This window comes from Callorhinus ursinus, unplaced genomic scaffold, assembly GCF_003265705.2.
Source record: "Callorhinus ursinus isolate GAN/ISIS: 27379988/994484 unplaced genomic scaffold, GSC_fseal_2.0 scaffold7, whole genome shotgun sequence".
Taxonomy (NCBI): domain Eukaryota; kingdom Metazoa; phylum Chordata; class Mammalia; order Carnivora; family Otariidae; genus Callorhinus; species Callorhinus ursinus.
Genome location: NW_027397069.1, coordinates 4,026,764 through 4,052,878, shown reverse-complemented (window position 1 = coordinate 4,052,878; position 26,115 = coordinate 4,026,764). Strand labels below are relative to the sequence as shown.

The 26,115-nt window shown below is 41.4% G+C and overlaps 1 protein-coding gene and 1 long non-coding RNA gene across 5 annotated transcripts in view; one reads left to right on the top strand and one right to left on the bottom strand.

Moving 5' to 3' along the window:
* The window catches only part of LOC141373092 (uncharacterized), a 121,254-nt gene that overhangs the window by 41,686 nt on the left and 53,453 nt on the right, over positions 1-26,115 (top strand). The window lies entirely within an intron of this gene.
* On the bottom strand, positions 1,878-22,025 carry SLC10A2 (solute carrier family 10 member 2). Its single transcript, XM_025874489.2, has 6 exons — positions 21,589-22,025; positions 14,833-14,951; positions 10,558-10,646; positions 9,262-9,437; positions 6,751-6,908; positions 1,878-3,977 (listed from the first exon to the last, which is right to left on the bottom strand). The coding sequence occupies exons 1-6, from the start codon at positions 21,963-21,965 to the stop codon at positions 3,850-3,852; spliced, it is 1,047 nt and encodes a 348-aa protein (XP_025730274.1). The 5' UTR covers positions 21,966-22,025; the 3' UTR covers positions 1,878-3,849.

Genomic DNA, 26,115 nt, shown 5'->3' with positions numbered 1-26,115 from the left:
CTTTGCAAATTCCTGGCCCTTGAGCTTTCTCTTACTGTGCTCTATTTCTAGTAACTGGGTAAATATCTAGGAGTGAGATTGCTGTTATGTGGTTAGTGGATGCTTAACTTCATAAGAAACTGCAAATTAGTTTTGAAAGTGACCATGTCACCTGCAATCTATGGGAGTTACTGTTTATATTCTCATGAATATTTGCTATCATCAGTAATTTTTCATTTTAATTATTTTATGGGTATTTAAGTAGTACCAGATTGTGGTATTGTATTTATCTAACTATTAATGATGCTGAGCATCTTTTTATGTATTCATTTGCCATGGCCACATGCTTATTTGCTTTATGGCTATTCTTTGCTCATTTGTTCAAATTTTTTTGGTCATTTGAAAAATTGACTGACTTACCTATTATTGGGTTATAAGAGTCTTTATATATTCTAGGTTATTTTTAAAATATGCTTTTTGTATTATCACATGTTTTACATATATTTTTTAAAACCTTGGAGTTGCAGATTTAGCTCATCTAATTTATGAAAAATGTTCTTCATACTTTATAATGGACAAAACAGGGGCCCTTGTTACACCAATCAGCCGAATCAGACTTTCTGTCAGAAAAAAAAATCTGACTTCATTTTTCAATACTTACAAATATACCAATATGGGTTTGGATTATCTTCAAGAGTGAGGATTTTTGGGGGGGTAAAAAGTTGGAGATGGAAGTGTTAGCATGTTCATGGAAATTTGTCTTCACTCCCACTCTATGGTATTTCTATATTCAAACTATTCCGACACAGGTAAAAAATACCCTGGTCCTAAAGTCTTAAATAGATATGTATGTAATCAGTTAAAAAAATAAGAAGCCTTTCACAGACACTAATATTCTGAATTATTCCTTTAGTTGGTGCTCAAAAGTCTCTCCCCCTGGACCTGTTCACCATGGGTAGATGAAGGGGTGGCTAGAGTAGGTTTCCTTTTCAAGGGGGGAGCCCTTCCAGGAAAGGGGAGGTGGGGGGGCGACCCAGGGCAAGTGGAGCCCTGGGGCATCTCAAGCAGGGGAGTTTTGGGAAAGTACACATATGGAAATTGAAGAAATGGAAACTGATTCACTATCCATGCCTGCATACTCCTTGGACAATTTCATGAACTCCCAGGAGTATCCATAACATAGTATGAAGACTCTTGTGCTAAACTAATGTGGTTTTTGAAGAGGTAAATGCTTGAGAGGCAATGGGTTGTCAAATATTCCAAGAAAGATAAATTGTTACCTGCTGGAATGGAGTCAAGTTTCCTAGAGGGACAATAGAGTGATGTCTTAGATGGGGCTCATATCCAGAATTTCTTCAATCCTGTTGGTGAGATTTTAATGCACTGGTACTATAATTGAAGTCACTTTCTCTGTGTCTCTCTAAATATATATGTGTGTGTATATATATTTTTTCATAGTGAATATATATATGTTCATATATATTCATTTTCATATTTATATGTTACTCTATGATATGTAAATTTTTCATAAAAGGTGATGGTAGTCTTATTTATAAGTACATGTAATACTTTTATTATTATTTTAAATCAGTTGTCATTGTCACACTGTTTTTAAGTCTTTGATTAATGTTCCCCCAGTATGATTTGCTTGGGGACCACCTCAATCTGTATCAGTGGGAGACCTAATTATTAGAGTATTTAATTAAGAGTTTCTTTCAGGCACTTTTCAGAGAACAATTTAATATTAGAGAAACTCCACCTTATTTATATCTCTACAACTGAACAGTGAAAAAACCTTGACAGTTGTCACAAGAACTCGAATAGACCAAACATTACAAAAATTATTTTCATTTATTCAAGACTTTAAAATAAAATATTCATTTAATAGGATACTCACAGAGGCAATAAAATACATAATTTAATCGGCTTTTCAAACTCATTTAAAAATAGAGAGCTGTCATTTTACGAAGCTCAGCTATTTTTCTTCCCTCTAGCACAGAAAAAAAACCACAGCTCACAAGATACCATACTATGTAAGAAAGCCAAGTTTTGTCTCACATATCTGGATCCCATAGGGAGGAAAAGCCTGCTTGCTTCAGCTGCTGGCATCCAGGCCCTTGACTCTGGGTATGTTGAAATGATGATCTGAATTCACAGTGTGAATTTAGTACACCTGCCTGTTTTCTGTTTGATGAGGAAAGCATAGGAGGTACCTAACAGACCCAGAGTCTTCCTTTTGCACCATTGGAAGCGTATTCTTTGAAACTCCCTGATGGAAAATCTGTACCACCTCTCCCCTACTGGCCTTTCATAAAAATCTTTAGTCCCTTTTAAGATATTTGTCTAATGATGAAAAAAAATATAGGAGCTTTATTCAATTGTAAATGTGACCCTCATATAAAAAGGCATAAATGTTACAATTTTTAAAGCAGATTCCCTCACCCTCTGTTGAAAGCTAAGAGTTGAACTTCATGTTCTTTTAATGCTGAGAAACACCAGCAGGATCTGAACTCACATCATCCAAATGCAAAAGGCCCTTTGGAGCCCAAACATTCGAAAGGAAATCTATGAGGCAGGGAAAATGTCCAAATGGAAAACAGAACTAAACCACTATGATCTGAGTTAAGAATGTGCCCTGTTATTGCCACAGAATGAAGGGAAAGAAATTCAATTAGATCCAACACATGGCTACTTGTTTCCCCCTTGACATTAAACCCTGCTGCCATTGATCAAATCCTCCCTGCTGCCTCTTGTGACACCTACTCACAGCATGCAGAGAGCTCACTTGGCAATGCCCTTCCCACTTCTGGGCCCTGGGCATGTCCTCTTCTTCTTCAAATACTGTTTAATACTCACTTCCCTCATGGCTCCCTGACTTCATTCTTTTTTTGATAACATCTAACTGACTCTTATCATGAATTTCAAGGAGGCCTTTATTATTGGTGCTTTTCTTTGCATTTCCCATCATCTCCCATGGAACTGAATTCACCCACTAGAGTAGGGATATTTTATCCAGTCCTTCTGCAGTCTTTGAGCCTCCTGCCCACCTCCCTGCTCCATGATGCCTACCGTAGGGACTTCCCATGAGCTGAATAGACCTGCCTCCTGCAGGCAAACCTTGAGAAAGTCCCTCCCTAGGGCTTGAAGAGCTCTTTGTCAAATTCAAGCCATAGGAAAGAATTCTGCTTTTCCTAAAAAATCTAGTGGCGTCATTGGACTCCTGAGGCAAAGCAACCAATGTATAATGTCACTGATGAGTTATGGGCCTGATTCTAGTTTGGTGATTGAATTCTATTTAGTAACTCTTTTCTCTTATTTTTGCTTTTGGACTGTCACTGGAGAAGGCTGATTTTTTTTTTTTTTTTTAGATACAAGAAGTCAGATATTTGTCCATGTTACACTACAAAGTTATATAAATAAATAAGTTGCAACATTTTCAAAGTAATAATTAATATGTCAGTGGAAGATGTTCATTTCAATATTTTTACAATCATAAATACTGAAGAAAATCTTGATCAGTTTATAATAATAATAATTCATTGCGTCTATATTAAGATATAAAAAGTCAGGTGCTCATCTCTGGGTTATGAGATTCTGAGTAAGAATCCGGTTCAGGATAACAAAGACAGTATATATATCTATATCTATATATATATATATATAGATAGATAGATATAGATATAGGTATAGATATTTGTCACATTAGGATTTGGACCACCAGTCACTTGGTACCAAAACTAATGTATGGATTCAATTGGAATTTAAATGTTCACTTTAACTTTTTCCTGCCCAATATCCCATCAAAACAAACAAATCTTGTTATCACAGAAGCATGGACTTTAGAATTCTTCTCTTTTGTCCACTTGGTGTCTACCTTCCATCTGGTTGAAATCCTTCATTCACCTTATGGAGCGATGACTCGGAGACTCTTTCATTGTCTTTGCTCTCTGGCAATTCCACGTTGTTTTTTCCATAACACTTATTGTATGCCACATACACTAGAAAGCAATACACAGGAGATGAGTGGACTTTCATAACAATTAGCTGCAAGCTTGCTTTGGACAGTGATTACAATCTACAGCTCAAAATCGGCTTGCACTTTCTGTAGGCTGCAGGTTGCTTGGAGAAAGCAGAAGGTGTTCTTTAGTTCACAGCCAGCCATGGTGAGAGGGATGGCTGTACTTCAGGAAGACCGGGCACACAACCGCAGGGGTGCTTGCTCACATGACTGCGGCAGGCGTCAGCCCCACAGGGGGTGCCCACCAATAATAGTAGCTGGCCCCTAATCTGTACCTACCATGTCCCAGTCATTGAAGTCCTCAGTAAATACGATATATGCTAAGGCATAGTATCCAGGACCTTGGTCTAGTGCTCTCTGTGGGGGACTTGGGCTGGAATAACACTTCGTCTCTCCCTGACCTCGTTCCTTCCCACAAAGCAGGAGACCTGGCTGATGTGTGATCAGCCTTCCTCTCTTCTGAGAGGCTGCTAGTCTCTGGCGGCAGCCATTTCTCAGCATCTTTGTGAGCTCAGCCCACCTGGGCAGACTTTCTGGCAATGGGAGATGAGCAGTGTATGTGTGTATGTATGTGCTATGTGTACATGTATGGGGCAGTGGAGAGGGATGAATCAGCCCATGGGGTCGCAATTTTGAGCCATATTTTCTACGTAAGTTTTATCTGTGATGAGAGTCCTGTTTTGTTATCTACATATCTGATTTTTCTTCTACTTCTCAATTGGTTCCAAAGTCAACAGAGGGAGAGAAAGTATTATTTATTGGAACTTCACACTTAAAATAGGTATAGTAATATTGTCTATCTCAGAGGGGAATTGTGAACATTAAATGAAATAAAATAGTAAGGTGCCTAGTATGGCCCTGGGAGAATAGTTACAGCTCAGGAAATGTTAACTCTCATGATAGGCAGCTGAGAGAGACAGTGGCCTGCTCCAGAGATCTTGATATGTCATGATCCATGTCTCTTTGTTGGTCCCTTTAGCAACATATTAATTTTGAAGCCACTGAGCTATTGAATCTATTGACTTGAGCTTGTGGTTAATTAAAATAGCCCAACAGTTTTATTATAAACTGTTTTCAGCTGGGATTTCTTCAACACACACCACTTATTTTATTTAATCAAATTTTTTATTCTCTTCTTTCCTTCTTTTCTTTCCCTCCTTCCTTCCTCCCTCCCTCCCTTCCTTCCTTCCTCCCTTCCTTCCTTCCTTCCTCCCTCCCTTCCTTCCTTCCTCCCTCCCTCCCTCCCTTCCTTCCTCCCTCCCTCCCTTCCTCCCTTCCTTCCTTCCTCTCTTCCTCCCTCTGTCCCTTCCCAGTCCTTCTTTCCATGTTCCAAATTATTTAGACTTCCAATCCTTTTACCAAAATATGTTTCCAGGCATTGCATGTAATTAATAAGGATGACTTCCTCATCTTTATTCTTGCTGATAAAAATGTGGGAAAGCATAAGACCAATACCAGTACCTGCCTTCCCATCATTCCTTCAGCTTATCTATGAGTCCCTTTTGAGTTAGTTATTCAACTAGTAAATTCACTTAATTGTTCTATCAACCAGTCTGCTTTCTCTGGCTTTCTAGTAGACATCACTGGCTAATTATTTGGAAAAATCTCCAAGTGTACCAAATTGGGTGTATGTCTATCATACACGACAAAAGGTAATTAGGCCATGGACCCCCGTCTCCTGTGTGAGTGATAAATCAGTGGAAAGTTTCGAACAGATCCAGAGAGTCTTATACAAGAAGGAAAACTTTGTTTTGACAATAGCGTTCCAGACAGTAAGGATTAGTGCCCACAGGCAAGTGCAATACCTACTGGAGCGAAGTACAAAAGTAAAACCAAACCCAAATAACACTGGACCGCCGGGCATTCTCTAACTTACCATTCCCATTATTTGTGTCTTTCACCTTCGCTATATAACCTCCCTTAAAAATCAATGAGCTTAAGACATCAGTCTTTATTTAGAAAAAAAAATAGAGTTTAAAAATAGAGGTTAAGCATATCAGTCCTTGGAGAACAAAATGTAAGGAAAGCTTTAACTAGGTGAAGGCCAGCAGGTGGCAGGGGCTGAGGATCAGAGCTGTATGCTACAGTAGAGGAAAATTAAAAATCAGGTTAGCTATCCCTAGGACTTGAAATAAGGAACGTGTTTGCTTTAACTGTTTCGATTGTATGGATGTTAGTATATGCACACATGCACATGCACATATATCTGTCTCTTCCAGTGTAACTTAGCCTGATAAATATCCCTTGTATACCACTGTTTTGGATAAATATCCTATATTTACAAAGCATATCAAGATGATGATCTGGAAAAAATGACCAGTTTGGGGTTCCTGGAAGCATGTAGAAAAGCACACAATAAAATGGTCCTAACAGGTTAATATGCCTAATTACTGAGAAAAAGAAAGTTGGTGGAGAGAATCGACTTCTATTACTTTTTATTTAAAAATAATAAATATATAAAATACATAAATATAAAATATATGTAAATATATAAAATATCTAAAAATAAATAATCTTTACTAGAACCTTCTGATAAAATTGCAATCTTCTCATCAGCAGTTGGGAAGTCATAATAACATTATAGGTGGCTTTTTCCACCCATTTATTTTACTGTCAGAAAAAGGGAATCTAATTTAACTTATATAATTCACCACCACAAAAAGGTTATTTAAAAAAAAAATGCCATCTTAGCAACTCGAGGATTTCTCAAAGAGGAACATTATCAGCGACATGTGATTAGCATTGTTCCTTACTTCCTAGGAATATTGCTGCAAAGGCAAGCTGGAAGATGCTGTAGATGAGCGGGAAGGTAAACACAAGGTTGAGCTCCTCCTGGGTGAAGGAGAGCTGCACGATGGTGGAGCACAGCTGAGTGTTCTGCATCCCCGTTTCCAAAGCAACTGTCCGGCACCTACGAGACATGTTAAGATGATTTATGCTTTTATTGTCAGTATTTTTTGCTTTGTTATTGTATAACATTGGAAGCAGATGTAATGTGGGAGCGCCTGGGTGGCTCAGTCGGTTAAGCATCTGACTCTTGATTTTGGCTCAGGTCATGATCGCAGGGTCATGAGATCGAGCCCCGTTGGGCTCCGTGCTGGTTGTGGAGTCTGCTGAAGATTCTCTCTCTCCCTCTCCCTCTGCTCCTCCCGCCTCTTCTCACTTCATGCATGTGCACATGAGCTCTCTCTTTCTCTCTCTCTCTCAAAAAAAAAAGTGGATATAATGAGAGCAAGCACATATATGTGTATATATTTATATCTGCTTTTAATGTATACATTTATTCAACATGTACTTTTACTTAAACTACATAGATATATAACTTCTTAGTATGTATTATTATATACTACATAAGTATTCTCTCTATATACATAGATAAAATCTTGCCCTAGTTACCTTTTCTTCTTTTTTTAAAGATATATATTTCCATTAGAGAGACAGAGAGAGCAAGAGTGGGTGGGAGAGGGGCAGAGGGAGACGGAGACAAGCAGACTCCCCGCAGAGCAGGGAGCCCGACGTGGGCTCGATCCCAGGACCCTGAGATCATGACCTGAACCGAAATTGAGAGTGGGATGCTTAACCGACTAAGCCACCCAGGCGCCCGCCCTAGTCACCTTTTATGATTGTTATGATAATGAGAAAAGGGATATAAAACTCTACAAAAGTTAAAAAGCATATGCAAACAAAACCACTGTTGTTACTGTTTTCTCATTAAAAAAATTTAGAGATTATAACATTTTTTTTTGTCCAGAGAAACAAAGAACACCGACTAGCTTATTTGGCCCCTGAGCAGAATAGATCTATATGGGTGTGTCTATATATATATTATATGCTCATGTATATCTTTATATATGTGTATATATATGTATATATGTGTGTATATGTATATATCCTTATATATAAAGACAATATTTATTTATATTATGTCATCTTTATTAATAAGTAATATATTCAATATAAATGAAATTACATATTGAATAATACATATACATTTAAAGCAGATATTTATAAATAAAAAATGCAGATAGGAAAAGAGCAGGATCATTTATGTTAGTGTTCCATAAATTCAAAGTGGGCTTATTTCACTCTTTTCAATTATGCCCTTGGTAACAGTGCAGAGCACAGAGCAGGGGCTGAGAAAACACTCAAAGTATTTGTTAGAGTTCCTTTATTTTTAAGTTGGATTTGTTTTTCCGACTAAATCTTGATAAAAAATCTGCCACGTAGGTGTTATTGCCCCCATTCTACAGATGAGAAAAGTCAGAGGAAGAGTGAACACCTGTCCTGAGGTCCCAAGATCAGTAAGTGGTAGTCCTAGGTTGGCCTGACGACATATAACACTCCCCACTACCCGGTGCTGCTCACCTCTTTCCCAACCTCATACGTACTCCAGTGCTGACACCTGCTTTTCTTTCTGCCCATGGATTCGCATGGGCTGGTAGAAGAGGAAAAGTTTCTACTCAGAACCTCAGACTCACACATGCTAACCCCAGTTCTATGATCAGTGCCTTGGGATGATGAGTCCATCCTGCTGCTGGCTGGAGGAGGCCTTGTGTGTGACAAGGCCAGCCTAAGTGCTCTTGCTGAAGTTATTCTGCTTAGAGAATAAGAATGGGAGACATTGGAAGGGCTCAATCTGCATTGTGTGGGGAATGGTCCCCAAGCATTTGAGCAACAGAGAGGTGGTCAGTATTTTCTTTCTGGGGGGCTTGTATAATTTAGGAATGAATGAGTCTATATAATGACATTCAGAAATGGGGTGAATGTTATTATAGGTGAAAGATTTTGAATTTGTTATCAGTATTTATAGTTGTTATGGGTTGAATTGTGTCCTCCCAAATGCACATGCTAAAGTCCTAATGCCCAGGACCTCGGAATGTGTGACCTTATTTGGAAATAGGGTCATCGCAAATATACTTAATTAAGGTAAAGTGATTAGGGTAGGCCCTAATCCAGTATGACTGGTGTCCTTATCATAAGGGGAAATTTGGACACAGAGACACACATAGAAAAAAGACAATGTGAAAACAGCCATCTTCAAACCAAGGAGACAGGTCTGGGTCAGATTCCCCCTCACATCCCTCAGAAGGAACCATACTGCTGGCATGCGATTTTTGGACTTCTAATTTCCAGAACTGTAAGACAATAGATTTCTGTTGCTTAAACCACCCTGTTTGGGGTACTTCCCTACAGCAGCCCTAACAAATGCATACTACAGCTATTACGGAAGAAAATTCCCAGTCTGATTTAGCAAAGCACCATACCTGTGCCAGGGCTGACCAGATATTCTGGCCAGTAAAAACCCTAGAGAGTATCCAGCCAAAGGAAATAGCGTTCCTATGATCCACAGTTCGGGAGTGATGATCCAGGCACTCTGGTATAGTATTCCTCCAACGATAGCTATGAGCACAATAAGGATTGCGCCCATGATGGATCCGATCTGGAAGGAAGAATGAAGCAGACCCAACAGTTGTGATCATGAAGGCACCGTGCTGTGTTTTCCTCTCCTGATGACTGTGGTCAGCCCACCAGAAACTCTGGTGCTTGTCCTGTGTTCTCATTTTTAAGAAAATAGCAGGACCTCTAACGTTCACGCTCCATTAGCCTGAAGAAGATGTTCTAGGTTGCAAATTATCCTTGTTGGAGAGGAAAAAAACCCCAATCAGCAAGAACTGGAAGACCTGGCCTCCAGATCCAATTCTTCTTGCTCTCCTTTCTTTTTTGAGTCACACAATTTCTGTTAGTCCTGCTTTCTTCATCTATAACTGAGGATAAAATCTTGCCCTAGACACCTTTCATAATGATGATAGCGAGAAAAGGGTATATAAAAGATATAAAACTCTACAAAATTTAAAAAAGCATATGCAAACAAAACACTGTTGTTACTGTTTTCTCCTTTTCACATTAAAAAAAATGGAGATTCTTTTTTTTTTTTTTTTTTTTTTTGGTCCAGAGGAACAAAGAACACTGGCTGGCTTATTTTGTGTCCTGATCAGTGGGATATATGTATGTCTACATCTATATCTATCTATATCTTTATCTGTATTAATGTCTGGATATTTATATCCTCTGTGTCTTTCTATACTACTTTTATCCATATCCATCTCACCTCGCTAGAATACAGTTGGCGAAGGGGAATGAATGATTACCAATTACTAATGGGTACTAATATCTACCAGTTGCCAGGTGCTGAACTGGCTATATGGATTCAGAGATAAGGAACACATGATCTATTTTCAAAAACAGCTCTCTAGGTCTATTTCATAATACAGACCCACAGAACAGAGATCAGAGCCAAGTGCTGTGGAGGTACAGGGTAGAGTAAAAGCAGGAGGCAGTGTTTGAGTTGGGTGTCTCTAAGTGGGCGTAGAATTCTGCCCTGTAGATGGGACCGGGACGGGTGTTCTAGAAGAATGGACAGCATATCTAACAACATCAAGTCCCCCTAGATGGAGGTTTATAATATAATGAGAAAACCAATTTAGTAGCTGGAATAGACCTATTATTGGATTCACACTGTGGAGCATTTGACTTTGCAACCTATGGCATGGGACACTTACCTTAAGTATGATCTTGGCTTTTTGGGGCCATTTGTGATTAACAAACATTCCAACGGAAATAGGAACAACAAGAGCGACCAAAGATGTACCTAAATATGACAGAAGAGGCATTTCATCAGCAGAACACAGAGCACAGGAGAGAGGAAAACAAGAGAGTAAGCAGCTCGATAAAAGCTTCATCAGTCTCCCTTCTCGAATACACAAAACAGACTCAAGCAAAACAACAAAACTCTCCATCTTTACCCACTCCAGTAAATAATTTCGTATTACTGGCAGAGCATTGCTAATACGGATGATATAAATCCTTTTTAGCGTTCTTTATACTGACACTTTTTAGTTTCAATTTGTCAGAATCTGGGCTGCTTTGGTCTTTGGATCTTTATATCCTAGTAAAAATACCTTTTTAAAGTTTGTGTGTATGTTTATGTTTGTGGGGGTACACACAGATATTTTACATCTCCCTGTTACTTCCTAGTAGTAGAAATAAAACAAAAAGTTCAAAATTCTCCAGGCATTCCATGGGCTAATGACTTCTGGCTCAGACCGAGCTTGGTTATTCAAATCTAGAGCAGAGAGGTGAGAGAAGAGGTTGAAAAAGCGTGCTTTAAATTTTCTGTGAGATAATAAATATATTTGGCGACTTCTCAAGTAATTATAATTCTTTGCAAGAACGTGCTCACCCAGCCAGATAAAAGAGTCATACTTCAATTTCCCTGTGTTAAATTTACTGCTGTTCCCATGACAGGTGGTTTGTTTCTCCATGTTACTTAACACTCATTGGTCCAATCACTGCTTATATATAATATAGTACCAACAACTTTGAACTTCTGATGGGCTGTTTCTTTTTCAAATATCCTTTTAAAGCAGTAGGAGAAAGTGGAACTGAATAATGAAAGAGTGTTTTTTGCTTAGCGTTGGAGTAGATTCAATGAAGACTGGAAAATGGATTCTAGATTTCAGGGCTGTAAATATGAATTTAAAATGAACACAACAGTGATGAAAACATAATTACTTCTGGTCCTCCTGGCAATATAAAGGTCAGCAGTTACTTTTTCCCAGAAATTACTCGAAGGGATTAAGTCATGGCCAGGAATATCTACAGCAGGAAAAAAACAAAGTATGGGAGGACAGAATGGGGAGAAAATGGAGGAGCAGCGCCTATGGAAGAGTCGTTGATGGACGTGCTGGTGAGACCCCCTAGAAAAATCCCCTTTGGGTACCCTTACATCCTGCTACTATGGGAGGAGCCTTCCTCCCCAGGGTGTCCAGACTATTCCCTAAATTTTGTGAAGTTTGTAGGCCTTAAATTAAAACCATCTTGATACGCATTGATTGTAGTGTGGTAGCTTAAATCGGTGCAAATACTGTGCTTGGGATGTCAGTGTGGTTCGGCTTGGGTACTATATATATATATTTTTTTAAAGATTTTATTTATTCATGAGAGAGAGAGAGAGAGAGAGGCAGAGGGAGAAGCAGGCTCCCCAAGGAGCAGGGAGCCCGATGCGGGACTCGATCCCAGGATGCCGGGATCATGACCTGAGCCGAAGGCAGACGCTTAACCAACTGAGCCACCCAGGTGCCCGGGTACTATATGTTTTTAATGTGTTGGCTCTATGAAAGGAGCGACCTCCCTAACCCCCCCACCATGGTCGGGCCCCTCATGCTAAGAGTCTTCATCTCCTCCGCGCAGCCCAAGGCTACAGGATAAGCATGCAAGCAGGACCACCTGCCCAAATTGTGTTTCCTCTCCTGACCAGATGAAGCCAGGGACAGTTTTTCCAGGACTAGAACTTGACTGGAAAAGACACTCTTTACCCCTCCCTCCTGCTCAGAGTGTGTGGCTCCCACCTGGAGAGGTGGGTTGGTGTGCATCTTGACTCCCTAGTGAGGTAAAGATTCTCTTTCCTTCTCAGGGCTGTTTTCCCTCTTCCTTAAGTGCCTGTAAACGCCCCCCCGCCGCCCCCCACCCCTTCTCAAATGCCTGTCCAGTTAGACCGGAAAGCACCTGCTTGCAGTTACACCATGTGAACCATAACTTGGCCGTAATCAAGTTCACAGAGCACGTATGGGAGGAAGGAAAGGTGGATAAAAGCAAGAGGCGGGCAGTCACGGGGTGGTCTTGGAGCCATGATCAACTCAGAGTGGAACCTTACAGACTGTGGGGGCGGTGCAAACTGTCCAGCCCCTCTGCTCTCTGGTTTCCCCGTTTGTGAAGTGGGTAGATTACGTCTAGCTCACGCTGCTGCCGTGGGAATTAGGTGATAAGGCAGGTAGGTGCACAGTTCATGGTGCTAGACACCCTCCAAGAGACGGCGGAGGCAGGGCAGGGACGGCCACCTGCTGCAGCTGTGTTCAGCGGCGCCAGCTCTGCGGCCGCCCGCCTCCACCCAAATGCCCCCATGGGAAGGGCTCAGCGAGAGTGTTGCCCCTTCAGAGCCAGGTGGGCATCGTGTGGAGCCCGGGCTTGGCAGTCCTGTCCACAGAGAGCATGCGTAGCCCCGGGGGGCACTTCCGGCTCACTGCTCAGCTGGGACAAATTAAACCGTTACCCTGGACCTTAGTTTCCCCATCTAAAAAGTAGTGAGAACAACTTGTGAAGTAATTAGGTTGTTTGTTTTCTTAAAGGGCTAGACAAACCAATAGCAAGAAGGTTAGGTTGGAAAATAAGCCTGGGCAAAATAGTGAATAAGCAGAGTCAATATCTTTGTTTTTCAAACTCATTAAAAAGTTTTTAATCCCCCCTTTTTTTCTATTTTCTTTCTTTTTTGCCCTGACGTCTTTTCTGATGACCTTTACCTCCACTGAGGTGCTACTCTTTCTCATGTTCTTTTCCTTTCAGAACTTATTCACATTAAAGGATGTGCCATAAGTCATTCATACGATAGTTCGAATTATTCGATATTGCCATGGAAAGTTTTCCAGACAGGAATGAATATCTAGAGGAGAATATTTCAATAGCTTAAATTATTTTTTAAAACAATAAGTAATACAGAATTAAACTCCTGACTCAACAGGTTCTTTGAGAGACCTACAATGCACACAACTCAAGCAGTCTACATTGTTTGACTTGAAGGAAGATGCTCTCCAAGGCAGCAGACTGAGAGTTAAGGAGCCTGAGGCATAGCAGGTGATTGATTCTGTAGGGTCACCCTAAAACCTGTTTGCAGGAGATTATATCTGGTATGAAGGAGTTCCCCAGATCACTAGAAGGGCCTTGTGCAGAGAAATCCCATATTGAGTATTTGTGTCGATACAGGTCGTCCCCGATTAGTGTTTTCAAAGTTTGCTCAAATTTAGTTGTGTAGACCCCAAACCTGTTTTTATCACAGAAAGAATCTTTCATAGAAATGGGAAGGATTTTAGATGCAGCTTCCCATGCCAACAGGAATTCCTTTACAAATATCCTTCTGAGTCATCGCTTAGCTTCGCTTACACTAAGCTCCCTTCAGTGGATACCCACACCTCCTGAGGCAGCCTGTCAGCTGAATAATGACTATGCAGCATGCCACATACCTGGTAATATGTACGATCTCACCTGTCTCTCATCTTTTATGACTACAGCCCTGTGGGAAATGCCTGGTTTGGGAAAGCCAGGAACTGTCTCATCTTACCCTTGATCCCATGTGACACAAACAACTTAATTTTCCGCTGTCATCTGTTGTCCCAGAAACAGAAAAACAGCCCCTCTGGGGTGGGGGTGAACATCTGGGAGCAAAATGAGTGGAGATAGAGTCCCGACTTGCAGACTTGACTCCTAGGGCACGGTATAGAGACTGTGGAAGTAAATCACCTTCTGAATCAAGATGGGGCTCACAATCGAGTGTTATCTACAGTACGTTTCCTCTGGTAGTTTCCCAGTGCCACACTCATGATTGCTTACTAGGTGCCCTAATTTTAAATCAGTAGTGGAATTTTTTTTTTTTTTTAATACTTCTTCCATCTGAGGGTCTGGGAGCAAACTCATGTTCCCATGAACTAATTGTACTGTGGACTGAGGAAAGGACAGAGTCTCTTGTGCCCCAGCAAACTTGGCTTCCTTTAAGTCAGCCCCTCTTCCTGCTGATTTCAATGGAGGAAAAGCAAGTTTTCCCTTGGGGTCAAGGTTTGGCATTTAGATTCTGCCAACCTGCATTGAAACGCAGGCATGACTTGTAATGAGATCCCAATTGGACTGGCGCAAGAGGTAAATATGAGCTGGGTCTGAGCCTGGCCTGAAGATAAACAGAGAATAGGAGGGGGATATTCAGAACTCTAGCGGAGGGATGACTTACTTACCTATGCTATCAAAGGGAATGATGATCGTCCCAGAGTCGACCCACATTTTGGTATAGATAAAGAGGCACAGCGGCATCATTCCTAGGGCAAGCAGCGTGGAGCATGTCGTCATGCTGATGCTGAAAGGAAACGGGCAGGTTGATTCATCCACCTGGGCTTTCTAGGGGTAGAGCTTGCTTCATGGTATAATTCGTGATTAGGAAGTCCCACAAAAGACGTTCCAGCGGCAGCAGCATCTAGGCTGATGGATGGACACAGACACGTGCCCACCTTTGTGCAGGTCCTGGCCTTGGGCAAAATGCTGAGATCTGGGTTTGTTTTTCTACTTTGTCTTGGGTCATTCCTCCCTCCCCAAGGGTTCTCGAGGATCAGAGAAGATAGTTAATGCCTGTTTCAATTCATTATTTAAAAAGGTACAAGGTGCTTGGACACGCCACCCTGTGGACCTCCAATCAGAGAAGAGCAAACACATCTATACCAGCCAAAACTTTAGGGGCTATGCCGCATCTGTCTGTACTGAGATGGGCCTTCCTGGGCCCTTGGGGGAGAACACATGTCCAAGGGAGGGGGCCTCAGTGTCTTTTTTGAAGGCAGATTATTGCCCCAATGTCTGTGGCTTGAGAAAGAAAGAGGAAGCTGACTTAAAAAATGAATGAAAACATGCAAGCCAGCAGGGGAGGCCTGGATTCTATTTTCGCTAAGAAATTTACCAAATGTGTGTTCAGAAGAACCAGGGTTTGGTACTATTCCTCCTGAGAGCATCTGTGTTTTAGTGAGCAGACCCGGCTGGGTAAGTGAACTTTGGCTTTTGACGTGGAAGAAATTATACAGAATGGTGTTATTTTCAACAGTGTGACAGTGGACGGAAGAGAGGTTTTTGGGTAGTGGGTCTTCCTGGTCCCGTTAAAGGACATGTGCACAAAGGCACATTCTCCTCCTGGGCAACTGAGCTGTTAAATGTTCGGGCCAGACATTTAAGTCAGATACCGCCTGGATTGGAAGCAAGTGTGGCCACTTATTACATAAGTACTACGTTCTTTGGGTAATTTACTTGACTTCCTTTTGCCAGTTTCCGTATCTGTGAAATGAAGATAAAATTGTTGCCACCTCATAGGCTGTGAGGACTAATGACCCAATGAGTCCAGTACTTAGAATAATGCAAAGCTCTTATTAAAAGTCAGTTACTGTATTAGCCATCCAGCCATAGTGTGTGTGTGTGTGGGGGGGCGGGGTTTGGCATAATACAGAATCAGGAAACCGGAGAAATTTTTCTGAAAGGTCTTCCTCCAAAAGTTGTAGCATTGGAGACTATCAGAGTAGTAATTTCTTAAAGGTATTATATGTGGACTTGAAGGAAAATGTGAAATTATTTATATCACCTGTGCCCCACCCCCTCCAGCTGCCCCCCACAAACACCAACAACCCACACTACACAGTGCTAAGGAAAACAGCTAGAGGTGAGAATTTTGTTTTAATGAATCTAAGTGCAGTTTTGGCAGGGAAAAAAAGGGTCAGGGCAGTAATGTTTATCAGGGGACTAAACTTCCCTAATAACCATTTTTTTTTTTTTAAACTGGGGATGACTTCACTTAAAATGTGTTTAAAGATTTTAGGAAAAAATACTTGTCTTAGTGGAGCTGAAATAATATAACAACCAATGCTAGAGATGTATGTAAAACATTTCCAAGAAGTACCATCTATTATGGTGACAGGTTAACTTATAGATAAAGAGGCACAGCGGCATCATTCCTAGGGCAAGCAGTGTGGAGCATGTCGTCATGCTGATGCTGAAAGGAAACGGGCAGGTTGATTCATCCACCTGGGCTTTCTAGGGGTAGAGCTTGCTTCATGGTGTAATTCGTGATTAGGAAGTCCCACAAAAGACGTTCCAGCGGTAGCAGCATCTAGGCTGATGGATGGACACAGACACATACCCATCTTTGTGCAGGTCTATCTTAATTTAGATACAAAAAAGGGATGCTAAGGCAGAATCCAAAACCAGAATAATACTTTTCATAAATAGTCCTACTTACAATTAAAATACTGGAGTTTGTAAACTCTCTCCCTTCCTTTGACATTCTCTTTTTTATCTTTTATTTAAAAAATAAATTAGAATGGATTTAAAGTTATCACCATAATGAAATCACTTTTATTTCAGTATGTCTGAGGTACTTTCCAGAGGGGAGAGGACAGAAGGAGGGGTGCATGAAGGGAGCAGTGTTCACTAGCTGGATCATACGGCAAAGAGAAGGCCAAGAGTTTTTTGTTTTAAACTATGAGAACAATGTTTAGAAGAAGTCTGCTTGTCTCTTTGTTTTTTCTCTCAAATTTCTTTGGGAAAACTTCAGTTTTGAATGATTGCTAAGGCAATTTATGAAGTTGTGTCATGGTTTGAGTTTAGCAAGAGTAGTTTCTTGAAGACCATGAGGAAGGACAAGTCAGCAGTTGTAGGAGGGAATGGTCTAGCTTTAGTGGGCCACCTTGACCGTGAGGCTTTGCAGAAGTACAAGAGACTAGGTGGCCTGGAAGTTGTTGCCATTTGAACTAATATGAGAGTAATATCAAACCACTCAAAATGAGATGAAAAACAATTCACAGATAATAATTTTAGGGAGTAATGTAGGGGAATAGATTAGCAAAAGAGAAAAAACATTTTAAATGAATGAAATCTGAAATTTTATAAGAAGCATAGAACAATAGTGTACATTCAACAATAGAAATACTACCATGAGTTTATATTGGAATGAGGAAAAACGTAAGAAAAGCAAAAAATTCTCTTGTCTGCAATTTTTGGCTTTAGCTCTATTAACCACCAGGGATAACTGTTTTCTTTTTAGAAATAAAAACAATAAATGAGAATTCAGTAAATGTTGAGGAATTTGGTGACATCAGTGATGAGGAGTGCAAAGACATTCATATTAGAAGTGAAACACCAAATTTGAAAGATCAGGACAAAGTGTATACAGGTGGTGCTAGAAATTGGGGGTGTGATAAGTGATAGAAACAATGTTGAACAGAGATTAAGAGTCTGGATAGGGGTAAGTGGATAGGTCTGGGTCTGAATTCTGATTTTGACATACACTGCCTTTGTGACTTTGGTGAAGGTTATGAGCCTGAATTTTATCATCTGTCAAAGGCAGAAAATAATAGTACTGACCTTAAGAGGATTATCTTGAGGGTTAAATACACCAGTGTATGTGGAATACTGGTCCTGTGTATGACTCCTACTAGTGCCTAGTCAATACTACCTAGTAAATAAAATAAAAATAAATGCAACATGAGAGAAACAGAACTTGGTTACTTAGAGGGAAAAACAGAAAAATACTGTTAGGTTAGTTCTTAGAGTAGAGAGGAGCTGGACATTTATGTGATTTAAATGGGAGAGATTGCTTCAAATCTGTGATAAGCCAGAGATTTGGGGATCTTGAACAACTGAAATAACCATGAAAACGGACCTGGAAGATGAAAACTGCGACAATCTTTAGCCAGAGAACAAAGGACGTGGAAGGAAAATCCAGAAACTATTAACACTAGAAAATAGTTAAGGGGATTGTAGCTAATAGATGGTAGTGAAGGAATTGGCGGAAGTGGAGGGAAGGATGCATAAACAAGTATTCCCCAAAGAAGAAGTCAAAGAAAGGAAAATAAGGAAAAGTCCTTGCATGGTGTGGCTGAGGTCTTTGCTAAGAAAGGAGGTTTGAAAATGGGCGATCTCTGGGAATACAGCAGACACGAAGGAGGCAGACCTCTCTGTGTCCCCTGAACTATGGGTCCTGCCACAGTTGTCACCTTCACTTCTCCCAGAAACATTTTGTGCACAGGATACCCACAGCACAGCTAGACCAGGTGAAAATACCTGTACACTAATCAGATTCCTGCAACAGTTTTCTAGGCTGGAGTGATCTGAGAAGGAGCTGAAATATCACCTGCTATATTTCAATGAGCAAGGTCTATAATTTCGTTAAGGAAAACTGTCTGCTTTGTTGTTGTTGTTGTTTTTCACTAGAGATTGCAAACTGCAATGGCTTCCCAGGTTCAGAAGAAATGGTAGGGTGAGGGGGAGAGGGGGAGACAAAGGTGAGGGGGGATGGGGTGGGGCTGAGGGGGGAAAGGGGGCCCTGGGGCGGGGGGAGGGTGATTTAGTTTCTTCTCCCAGAAACCACATCCAGGAAAGTTGATGTAGATGGAGTAGTTTTGCTGGCATTGTGTGGTTATCTGTTCGAGCAACTGGTAAGCAGTACAGATACCTGTTGGTATAAACAATCATGTCTTGGCTGCCATTTCTGGAGTTCCAGTGGAAGTGGAGAAGGTTAAGTTCTTAGAAGGACAGAACTGACTCCAGAAGAATAGAAAGGGTTGGAAAACCGTTTCCCAATAGCTGAGGTGATAATCTCTTAATTTGCTTTAAAGAAATAATTCGAACAGTTTTCCTTTAACATATGCGATGCATAATGCCATCATCTTACATAGTGGCCTAATTCAACTCCTTTCAATGATTATGAGCCATTGTGATAGGGGTTATTACTTGCTAAAATACAGCAATGTCCTCTGGGTGGCTGTGTTTATAGAGCTGTTGGGCTCTAGACTAAGTGATGCAGAGGCTGCTGGTCTGGTGAGTTGCCTTCTTTGTTTTGTAGGCACTTTGGGTCTTCTCTCTTGAGGCCAGGCTTTCTGGGCCATGTGCTGCTGTAAGACACAGGCCTGCCCCTCTGGTGCCTCATTTCCTGCCCCCACTTCTTATTGTCATCCTCGGTGCTGGGAAATAGCCCAACAGAGCTCTAGGCTTAGGAGATCAAGAAGGTCCTGTGTAAGGAACATTTATGAGATTAAGCAGGATTTATTTGTGCTGTGTAAAGTCTTTTACTGGGTCTTGTTTGAGTTCTGGATAGGTGGAATCCTAGCAAGGTGACTGCTGGACCAGAGAGCCGTTGGTGTTATTTTGTTATTGCAAGACAAGGGGGATCTGTGGAGTACACACTTTCTAGAACGAAAATTAAAAATTTCAATGCCATATATCCCATTCGGGGATAATTCTGACTTGCTGAACGATTCATATATACTGATTCATCTGGATATTTTCTACCAAGGTTTCAAAATTCTACTTTGGTTCTTATTTTTTAATATTTTTATTTTTTACAGGAATTGTTTATGAGGTGGATAGGATTACATAGTCATCTGTTTCAAGACAAATAAGATTTCCTTAAGACCACAGAAAAGTGTAAGTTGCAGCTTTTAGATTAGGGCCCTACAGTTTTAGCCTGCAGGAAGAAATCTGTTTCAACGGCCAAATAAGCGTCACGCATACTTTTCCCATCTTACAAAATGATTACACGTGTGGCATCATCTTGAGGTAGAAGACTTCCATTTTGCTGGAAAGTTACAAATATTATATAAAAGTTGTTCAGCGGGTGTCAAAGTCCCATATTCAATTCAGGTCACTCCCCTTGGTGTAGTGGGTGCTGGCTTTGAGAATTGTCACCTCTGAGCGCTTATGTCCAGATCAAACTAGGTTGAAGTCTAAAAAGACCTTATTGCTATGTGGTGGTTCACAGATTAACTAAACCTGAACAACTCTTGCCATCCTTTGTTCATTATAGGACTTCCTTAGGGAAAAAAATCCCTTACAAGGAGGATATGGTATTTCCTTAAGTGAAAAATATGTGAAGTGCAGACACATAGTTTGTATGGCTTTTCTAAAGCTTTAGGGGGATCAGCACCAGCTGAGATGAGATGGCAGGCTCCCAATTGCTCAGTAGGCACCGGATCAACATGGAATACAGTTTTACATTTTGCGGTGGTTACGTTCTATACCTTAAGCTTCTCTCTTCTGAGTATAGTAGCTGGTGATTAACAGAGCTGATTGCCTCCTGTATAGTATTTAATAAGCACTCGTTACATTAACACCTGGAGGCTTTGCAGAAATGCATACCTTTCCCAGGAAATGAGGAATTGTCAGGTAAGGAAAAAGACATTTTTCTATTCAACTCAAAGCATTAAAATTCTCAGTCTCATCACATTAATGCTTCGTCTTATTTCCATCAATTTTTTTTTCCTCAGTGCTAGTTCAGACTGGCATGGGATGAATTGGGCAAACATTGCAATTTAGATTACTCTGTGGGAAGCAGAGAAACCATTTTCTGTTTATAGTAAGGTAAGCATGATTAAAAAGCTGCTGTAGGTTTTTTTTTTCTTTTCCTTTTGATGCCAGTAGAAGTGAAGCAAATGTACAAATTCTTCTTTAGGCTTGTTCAGGAAAAAGCTTGTTCAAAGAACTGGCTATATTTGTGGAGTTGACCATTGTCTCAGCACAGATTCTACTGTTTAATGAACAATTTGATTTCATGACTGCACTCAGAGCTTCTCATCACCACAGAGAAAGGTTGGTTTGTTTTGTTCTTTTTTTTTTTTTTTTTTTTTTCCTGGTACCAACAAGGAAAACTTTCTCGGGTACACTTGCGGCTCGGAAAGAATTTCTTTTTTGAAAAACTCTGAATCTTTTCCCAAAGATAAACAGCAGTTATCCAACTCTCTGTTAGCTGAGTGAGATTAAAAAGCACAAATACAAAGTGTAACCCCCAAATTCCAGTAGCTAAGCAGTTGTACAGGAAGGCGAGTGAATCCATTTCTTCTCTTCTGTTTAATTCCTCAGTTGTACCCTAGACAGTGGCAGATCAGATGTATATCACAGTGACATAGGCTTCTAAAAAAAAGATTAATTCAATGTGATTGCAGTATGCAGAGGTTTAGATATCTTACCTCAAGTCCATGTCGCCATCGACCCAATAGGCCAAGATATTGGAGGCGGTTCCTCCGGGGCAGCATCCCATGATGAGTACCACCACGGCTTGGACAGGGAGGATGTCAAAGGCCACTGACAGGATGAATCCTGTGAGGGGCATGATTCCAAACTGACAGAGGAAGCCAATGCATATGCCCCACGGCCGCTTTATGTGTCCTAGGAATTTCTTGATTTCCACATTGCATCCCATGGAGAACATCACCATAGCCAAGAGGATGGTCAGGACAGTACTCAGTACCACACTGAGAATCTCATTGAAATTTTTCTTAGTTACCACACAGGATGTACCATTACACACTGTTGCATTAGCTGAACAGCCCGTTGAATTATTCATTGCTGGATTTGCTGCTCAGATGGCCACAGACGTCCACAGAAGTACCAGTCTTCTGCTCCTCACGAGATTAATAATGCCTAATCCAACCACAGCCAACTTTTAAACCCTTCTTAAACATGTGTCACTTGGTTTTCTCTTTCAAAAGCCACCTGGGAGAGGCAATAAAACACAATAAATGCTAGTAAGTCAGTTTTCAGAGGTAACATTACAACACAGTACAAGTTATGAATCATACAAGTCCTGCCAAATTATTGGTCCGGTCAGAGAATTATAATTAATCATTTATTGGCATGATAATGAACCGCACCATAGAAAAAGAGCTGTGTTAATGTTTAATGCTGGGAAGGTTTGTTAAGTAATGTCAGTTAAGTGACACTTAGAAACAACTCAGAAAATGACAGAACATTGGAGGGTTAAGCCAGCACGCTGTTCCCTCACCTCTGTTTAAATAGGGAGGGCTTGGGTCCTGAAAAGTCGAGTGTCCTCTGCCAAGTTAAATTGCAAAATAGTGTCAGGCTCTGAACTGGAACCCAGACCTCCAATTTCCTCCCCCAAATCATCTTCCTACCGTAATGATCGGTCTGCTCCTATTGGTCTATAGTGTTCATGAAGTATATGTAAGTTTGAGAAACATGTAGGGCCTTGTTGCAAACCTATGGGAGAGTAACATGCAGGAGGGTAGAATGTTTTCTATGTTGTCTGGTGGGAAGGGGCCTGACTAGTAGAGCCACCCTCAATTATACAAGCGATTATGTGTGTGTCACCATGGTAACAAAGTGCTGTTTTAGATAGAGACAATACAATTATTTAGAGGGATGAACCTCAGAGGATTAGGTCAGAGTGACAGGAGCTCTTTGTGCTTGGAGTCAGGAATTGAAATCAGATTTTTTTTTTTTTTTTTTTTTTTGTGGTGGGGGTTGGTGGTTGGAGGTTCCAAGGGAGGTTGATTTTTGTAAATGTCAAATAGTCAACCTCATTATAGGCGGAAAACTGTACTCGGTGTGTAAGGAAGATTAAAAAAAAAAAGGTAGAGGAGAGATTGTTCCTGTTCTCAGGAGCTTATAATCCAATTATTGAGTTAAGATGCGGCATAAGAATAAAATTGAGTATTTCGATCAGGACTCTCAGTTTATAGGACATTCTAATTTGTTGTTTACTTTAATCATGTTAAATTAAGTAGGATGAGCATGCCCATTTTACACATGAGGACTTGAGGGTCAAGGAAATGAAGTGCTTTAGTCAAAGTTACCCAGCTGATAACTGGACCCCGCGAAACTCAGTCTGGCTTGGTGAAAATTAGAAGTACCTTAGAACAGAACTTCTCAAAACACACGAATCCTCCAGGGATCTTGTTACAGTGCAGATTCTGATTCTGGAAGTCTAGGGTGGGCCCTAGGATGTTTGCATTTCCGATAAGCTCAGAGGGACGGTGCCGATCCAGGGGACCACACTGTATCGAGGCCATAGAATACCAATGTCAGGATGACGACCATGGCACCGAAGCTGGTGGAAATTGAGCTTCCTGGTTACAACTGAGAGCAGCATTTACAGAGCAACTCAATATGGGGAATTACCTTTTCCGTACCTTGAGTAAACATGGGCTGTGGACACCAAGTAGAGGAGTCAATTATGTCAGATGTCCCCCCCTCCCCCGCTCCTCCCCCCTCCCCCCGCTGGGGGCCTAGCGATGCTCTCCCTTTAGTCTGGGATTGTGCTGCTGGGAAAACATTGTGCAATGTCCCTAAGGGGTGACAGTGATTCACCTTCATTGTTGGTGCAGCTCCTATTCCAGGAGTGCCCCTCTTCGGGGTCATGCTTCATGGCTGGCATGGGTGGGTTGCCATTCGCTCTGCCTGGCTGCATGCTAGTTCCTGGGAAATCCTCCCATCTCTGTCACTACCCTTTCTGCTCCCACAGCTAAATGATTAGCTAGGTAATTCCCATAAGGGCTCCCCTGCCACTCCCACACGTGGAGTGACTTGGCCCTGCCCTGCCCGCCCCCTGCAAGCATCTTCTGGGACTGACCTCTGGCCCACTTCTTGGCTCCGGTGCCAGGCAGCTGAGGGCAGAGGAGCCGAACACCCCCCCCTCCGCTGCACCGTGGCACCTCTCAGCTTGGGCTCTTCCCGCGAAGCCCGGGCGAGGCCGCGTGCAACTGCAATGGTGATGGAGTTTCAAAGCACCTGCCCTGCTTTAACCTCAACCATGACCTGAGAAAGTCGGAGAGCTGGCCTAGGACCTACCCACAAACAACCTCTTTCACTGGGTCTGATCTGCAAGGGGAAACTTGAGGCTTTCGGACTGGCCGGTGATTTGGCTTGGTCCCAGGGTGGGCTTCCTGTTCTGGGCCCCACTTGCTGCTGGCTGCCAGGTGAAATCTGTACTTAGCCTTTTGTCCACACTGCTGGAAGCAGAGGAGAGAAAGTGAAGAGACTAGAAGGTGGGTTCAGAACAAAGCTGTTCTCAAATTTCAGACGACTTGCTAAGGAGATTTGAGGCTCCCAGGGGCAGAACGCTTTGCATATAGACAACTTGCAAATGAGCAGTCTGTTTGACTAGACAGAATGCTACAGTTCTGGTTAAAAAAAATGTGCCAATGCATTTCTAATTTTCACATTGTTTTTACATAAATTTGCACATTAGGCTCGAGAGGCCTCATATTCGAGTATTGGAGTGATTCACAAATAATTAGTACCCTTAACTTCAGCTGCATTCAAATTCAGGCATCAGACCAGGATAAATGGAAAATATCTAAATATGTAAAAATCATTCTTTTTAATTACAACACAGAATCAGGGAACAGATGCCCACCTGAGTGCACTATCAGAGGCTAGGGCTTGATTTCCACTGTCATCCTCCTCAATCTTTTCTGCTCATTTTCTCCATGCTCTGAGCTCAGGTACAGACCATCTTTAAGAAACCGGCAGCAGATTCCTGCTTCTGGCCTCCTGGGTGGAGACACAGCAGGTCGTGGGTCCGTTCGACTGCTCGGGCTTCCATTTGGTGTCTGTGGATCACATTGGAGTAGTAAAGGTTTAATAGCTTTCCAAACAAAGTGTTTGCCCTGAAGATCACGTGTGAAAGACAAGCTTTCTGTTTCCTATTGTGGCTCTATTTAGATCAACAGTCATTTGGGATTTGAGTGATTCTGTTGAACAGTTCCCTCTGGCTGAGATGAACTCCCTCACTCCTCTCTCCCATTCCTTCTTGAACGCTGAACAGTGGAATCTCCACTGACCGTCTTGGAGGCAAAAATACCCTGGCGAGAATAGACCAGGACCAGACTACCTGTCCATTCATCGAGTGGGATCAAGGGCTCCACCACTGTGCACCTGTTGTATGTCAATCAAGTCAGAAGGCTCGTGTTCAATGGCACTTCGTAAAACAAAGTTCAGGGTAATAATCTCTTTAATAAAACCTATGTCGTCCCCAGCTGCAACAGTGGGATCCTGGTAAGAGATCTCTCCAAGTGGCAGGACAGCTGATTAAGCAGATGAAGCAACAGTGGGATATGCCCTTTGGTCGTGTTTCCTTGCTCAGATTTTATCCCTTTGGTTCCCCTTCGAGGATCATACGTTCACTGCCTCTTCACCATCTCTGTGTACTGTACCTCCTTTCAAACTTCCAGCTCGAGGGAAAACTAAAACAAACAAACAAAAACGGACAGCCTTTCCTCGTTTTCCTCCACACTTCTGAGACAGGTTGAGCTATTCGAAGGGAACTTTAGTAAAGATGAAGAGAGCAGAAAACAAAATTAACAAAAGGCAGGAGAGCCTCTAATGAGCAAGTTGTCTGGACTTTTGAGAATGCAAGCCCAGTGCCGAGGCTGGGGAGAGATGGGGACTGAGGTAGGAAAGGCGATCAAGGGCAGATTCTCAAGATAATTTGAGTGATATGTGGAGGAATTTGGATTTTCTCCTGCATAGGGTATTTGAGCATGGCAATGGAATTGAGGAGCAGAATTGGATTTGAGATGCTAATTAAAATTAAAAACAGGGAAAGCTTGATAACTAGATGCCTTATTAAGACAGGAGTCAAAGATAAATTTAAATATCAAGTTGGGGTAAAAAGGATTAAGGCCAGTCCTTTTTTTTTTTTTTCTTTTCTTATTTTGGTACATGTTGAATATGAGTTACTTTTGGGACATTTG